Raw genomic sequence first — 5,823 nt, forward strand, 5'->3', positions numbered from 1 at the left:
AACTTACAAAGAAGGGCACTTCACTTCTTATGTTTTTATTCTCTTCTTTTTATTGTTCCTATTTTCTTTTTCTCTTAGATTTTTTTTCATTTTCTTAGTTTAAATCTATTGTTTGTCTTTAGGATCATTGCAAGTAAGATGTATCGATTACAACATCTCTGTAAAAATGTGGATACCAGCGTATGCATTTTTGTTGAAGAATGATATTGTTTGTTTTTCATCATATTCATGTTGTAGTTTGTTTATTTTTCAATCACCCCTCCCGCTCTTATTAATATGGTGGACCTTTGCCTTATACCTTACATTTATTATATTGCACTCATGTTATATTCAGTAACATTTGGTAGAGGTCTTCAGCACTGGGACATATATGTGTGACATTGGGTTGTCACCTCATATGGCCTGTATATTATCTGACCACTCCTAATGTAGTTATGGAAAGTGGTATATCTCAGTTTTCAATATCAGTACAAAACCACAGGCCTTGGCTGCTCCTCACCATCACCAAACCATGTCATGAACAGACTAGGATCCTAAGATATGCTTCTTTCTCTTCATCCTACAGTCACTTGTGTACCTCAAAAAGCCTCTGTAGATGGTCAGGTGAGATATGGAACAATGTGAAATGGGGCACACGGTGCTCCTGGGGCTGGAGCGGATAGGAAACATTCCTTCCATGAGCTTCCTTGAGTTAATTTGTTGGAATCAAGGCTTGGCAGTACTACCCCCCTCCTATCACAGATGTCAAGAATGGTCACGCTGGAGAGGTGATGGTGTCCCCACCACACTGTACAGTCCTGCCAGTGGTGGTGTGGGACTGGACTGTGACCTTGAGTGTTTTTTAAAAAAACACCAATGTTAACCATTCTGTTCACTATTCCATCTAAATTCTTCACACTAGTAATAATCACTTTATTTTGGATTTAAAAATTTATAGAATCATGTTCAAAGCTACACAGAAAAAAAACACACCATGGTGTCTTGGTAGTGTTTAATATTAGCCATTATTATCCAGCAGCTTGTTGACTGCATTGATCCAGTGGAATCAAAGTGCCCATTCAGATTTAGAGTAAATAAAGGTCCCAAGATCAGATGTTGTTGCACCCTTGCCATTGACCATTCTAGCTGGAGTTGATGGGACAAGACCTGGAAGGCCAGTTTCCCTGTCCTTGCATTAAATGAATGAATATGGAAATTAGAAGTAATACAATTAAGGATATGATATTGCAAATATGGGTCCATATTTAACCATTATTAGCCCCTGGAATCATATGATTAATGTCTATTTTCTTTGAATTGTTTTCAGCAAGCTAGAATATACTATGACTGTAATATGTGGAAGACAAAGAGTGTAGAAAGACTTATGTTACACTACTTTATTTATTTGATGAATGATAAAAATGTTGAATATATTAATTTGGCTCAACAAGGTATTAAAGTTTATATTTTAAAGAATTTTAATACATATTATTGATTTATTTAACAAAATTAATATGCCATGTGAATTGAAAGACCTCTAAGCAGCAGTTTACAACTGTTTAATTAAATTGTCAAGAATTCTTAGGCCAAACCCTCTATCTCTAGGCCATACCCCTCACTGGCCCTGATTGCAGGGCCCTCAAATTCTTTTCCATGACTGGAATGTGTCCTTGATCTGTGACCAGGCCTCTTGCTTGCCTGATAAAGGATGGAGAATTGTGAGTATGGAGGGGTGGAAAAACCTTTGTATGGGTGGAATATTGCCTAATGTACAAAGGTAAGTGTCATATATTATGCACCATCCAGTCTTTTGCCTCTGGTCCCTACCTACGACTGGAATGTGGTTCCCAGAAGATTGTCCACTGGAAAATGCAACCCTTGGGCTGAAAATGTTCTTCATTCCCATCTTACAGTGAGGTTGAATGACTTGTTATCACTTAAGAGTACAAAGATGATAATGCATTAGTCCCTGCTCAGATACTAAAATAGTAAGATATATTCCATCTCTAAGAGAATGGAAAAGCAAGATATTGCACAGTAAATTATTATTACTATTACTATTAAAATCATTAATATTATTGCTATATTACCATTATTATTACTTAACTTTATTTTCTGCCCATCCTCCCAAAGAAACCCTGGGCACCAACGTAGAAACTCTTTATGGAAAGCTTTGGAAGGGACATGTTACAAAAAAAAGTTTTCTTGGAACAGCAGAATAAGTGTAAAGAGAACAGTCAATATCAGAATGCTACAAATAAGTTGTTAGAAGTTGTAGAAGTAGTAATTAAAAAAGAATTGGGCTATATGAACTATAATTAGATGATGTAGTAACATAACTACATTATGTTTCTTTCCATTTGTTTAAATTACCATTAGATTATGTTAATGTAACTATGATTTTTTTCAACCCCTCTGTATTTGATGTGAGGATGTTGTTAAAATCCATTTCATTAATAAAACTGTAAAACACCTAATTTAACCAGAAAGCATGGTGAAATAAGCTTGTTTACAGATAAATGATGTAAGATATTACCTTAAACAGTGCAATCCTATGCACCTTTTTCAAAACAAGTCCCACCACATTCAATGGAGCTTACTCCATAGCAAATGTTTGTGTGCAATGAATTAGTCCTTTAAGGATTTATAGCCATATATACATTCAGAGGATCTTTCACCTGATCAGCTTTCCCTGAGTAGATTGATATAGCTGCCTGTACAAAGCCTCTTTTGTTAGTTTGTTTTAAATCACACACACTGCATTACATTCTCAGTCAGATATAGTGAATTAACCAGCTCATAGAGAAACACTCTGAACTCAGAGACTTTCCAAACTGGGAAAAGTATATGTCTCAACAAATGCTCACATTTACTTACAAGTGATGTTAACCAAGTTGAGCATTAGATCACTCACTGAGACTATTTGTGGTATTCATCCTCATCAAGGAATGGTAAATGTAAGAAAAGATTGATCATGGTGCTTTTTTTACAGGTCCTGAGTCCCTGCTGAAATGGGAATCCCATGTGACTTTTTTTTTGTGGGGGATAGGCCTGACTGTCTTGGAAATGTTTGATGTCAAAGGGACTCATTTCTAACTAACTGTGCATGGAATTGTATCTCAGGGTCAACATTTTCTGACATTTCAGCCTGGTTTCACATAACCTTGCAAATGACTGGGGAAGTCAAACAGATGCCAATTTTCACCATTTTGCACAGAAAGAGAGAAAGGGTGAGAAGGAAAGAAAATGAGTGAAAAAGAGAGATATGAACTATATATGAATTATGATAATGAATTCAACTTTCAATACAATCTATCTGTTTAGGTCACCATCATCAGAGATTTTGAAATAAAGAATCAGTCTGCTACTATGGAGTTTATATTGGTCGGTCTAACAAACTCTGCAGAATTACAGACACTTCTCTTCGGGATATTCACATTAATCTATGCTACTGCTCTAGCTGGTAACTTCCTCCTCATCTTTACCATATGTACTTGCAAGAAACTCCATACTCCTATGTACTTCCTACTCATCAACTTGTCCTTAGTGAATGTATTTTCCATCTCAGTTACAACTCCAAAATTGCTCCAGACTCTTTGGACCCACAGAAACACAATCTCTTTTTACGGCTGCATTACACAGCTGTTTCTATTCATATGGTGTTTGGGAACAGAGCTTTTTCTCCTCTCATTTATGGCTTTTGACCGTTATGCTGCTATCTGCCATCCTTTGCAGTACACAGTCATCATGAGGAAGGAAGTGTGTGTTGGCATAGCCAGTGGAGTGTGGGTTGTTGGGATGGTTGATTCTGCTGTTCATACTGGACTTATGCTGAAACTTTCCTTCTGCAACTCTAACATAAACCATTTCTTTTGTGATGTACCCCCAGTTTTAAAGCTTTCATGCTCTGACACTAGCCTGAATGAGATGATGGCTTTTGTGGCAGATGTGATATTTGCCATTTGTAGCTGTGGGTTGACGCTAACATCTTACTGCTTTATCCTGAGAGCTATTTTCAGAATCCGTTCCACTGAAGGGAAGAAGAAAGCTTTCTCCACATGTTCTTCCCATCTCATTGTAGTCAGCATTTACTTCTTCTCAGTCATCTATGCATATATCAGGCCCAGCTCAGACTACTCTGTAGAGAAAGACAAGTTTGTTTCTCTCCTTTATTCAGTAGTAACCCCAGTTCTTAATCCACTCATATATTCTCTGAGAAACAAAGATTTTAAAGAAGCACTAAAGACAATGACTGGAAGAGGCAGGCTGCTCCGGAGACCCCAAGTCTGATCTGCAAAGATCTTGTATAACAACACGACTGCTGCTGCCACTGCTGCTGCTAATCTTAGGAGGAAGAGTTGAATAGGGGAAAAGTTGGCAGAAATAAACTGTTGGATTGTTCATGAGCACCAAAATATGCTCCATATGATTGGGAATCAATTGTGGAAAATAACATTCAGGCTTTCTTACATCTGTATGCATAATAGCTTTTCATTGAAAATACAACGGAAAAACTTCCTCCATATTACTGGCTGTTATTCTGAAGTGAAAAGTATGTGACTGAATAAACACAGGAATTCTTCATAAATAATGTTGTGGTTGCCACAAAGAGGTGTTTCCTAAATGTGTCCTATATCTAAGGCCCCTGGCTAGGTTTATCTTGTTCTTTCCCATGCCTGGGGCCTATAAATGCTCTGAAGCATGAAGCCACCATATTTCCATTTATAAGCTGTCATTGTCCTGATCATGACCTCTTTATTTATTTACCCTCTTACCATGGTCACAAAAATATGTAGTGCTCCCAAACGCCAGACTCTGATAACTGCTTCTATTAAACTTCCACATTCTATTTTCTTGTACTTCATTAGAAAATGCAACCTTGATACATTCCAAGGGTCACCAGTGTTGCAGCTGTGGGCACACATGCAGTTGCAGAAGCCTTCCTTGACATCCACAGAGTCCCCTCACTCTGCTGATCTTAGGCTTCAAAGAACATTCTATCAAAGTCAATAAAACAAATTGCAGAGTGTGTCTGATTGCAGTGTGTGTGTGATGCACATCACAGTTTCTCCAGTTTGCAAATATGTCGGTGGACCCAAGAAGATTGGCACCTCCTGATACATGCTGAGGGGGGCAGATCCACACCATACATTTAAAACACATGACTTCCCTCAAAAAAGCATGGGAGCTGTAGTGTGTTAAGAGTGGTGGGAATTTGTAGCTCCATGAGGGGAATATCACAGTTCTCAAGGTTCTTTGGGGGAAGCCATGTGCTTTAAATTTGTGTTGGATGTGCCTTAAATTCATAGAGCGGATCAAACCACAAAGGGTGAAAAAGGGATGGAGACAGACATTGAAGGAGGGAGATAGATGAATCAACTGAATACATATCTTGAAAAATTATTCAGCAACTTATTATTTATCTGTCTAGGTCACTTGACAATCACACAAGCATCATAATAAAGAAAGTGTGTGTTAGCTTTGCCATTGGAATATAGGTCATAAGTGTAGAGTGCAGCACCAATTTACCAGTATAACCAGTAGAGTCCAGTAGCGTTTTAGCTTGCTTATCTGTGCCAGTCGCCGACCGAAACTTGTCTGGAACTGGCTGTGTTGCCCACCTAAGCCTGACAATAAGAACGGTCAGTTCTGCAGTACAGACAGGACATACGCTTCAAGTGTCTTTCTGCAGTTCTAACATCATCAATCATTTCAACTGTGATCTTCCCCCACTTTTAAAACTTTCATGCTCTGACCTCAGCTTGAAAGAGGTTATGATATGCTACAAATATTTTTGCATCTCCCTGCCCCCACCCATCTAGAATATATGACAAATAACTAAAG

At 38.0% G+C, this 5,823-nt stretch overlaps 1 protein-coding gene across 1 annotated transcript; it reads left to right on the plus strand.

Annotated features, from left to right (window-relative positions):
- The first annotated feature begins 2,163 nt into the window (after positions 1-2,163).
- LOC133367899 (olfactory receptor 13G1-like) lies at positions 2,164-4,269 on the plus strand. The gene is made up of 2 exons (XM_061591985.1): positions 2,164-2,262; positions 3,304-4,269. The coding sequence occupies exons 1-2, from the start codon at positions 2,164-2,166 to the stop codon at positions 4,267-4,269; spliced, it is 1,065 nt and encodes a 354-aa protein (XP_061447969.1).
- The last annotated feature ends 1,554 nt before the right edge of the window (positions 4,270-5,823 follow it).

Source organism: Rhineura floridana, chromosome 11 (assembly GCF_030035675.1).
Source record: "Rhineura floridana isolate rRhiFlo1 chromosome 11, rRhiFlo1.hap2, whole genome shotgun sequence".
Taxonomy (NCBI): Eukaryota; Metazoa; Chordata; class Lepidosauria; order Squamata; family Rhineuridae; genus Rhineura; species Rhineura floridana.

Coding starts and splice junctions, on each gene's coding strand:
- LOC133367899 (XM_061591985.1), top strand. CDS start 2,164: ATGTTACAAAAAAAAGTTTTCTTGGAACAGCAGAATAAGTGTAAAGAG. Junction 2,263..3,303: donor TGTTAGAAGTTGTAGAAGTA/GTAATTAAAAAA, acceptor CTATCTGTTTAG/GTCACCATCATCAGAGATTT.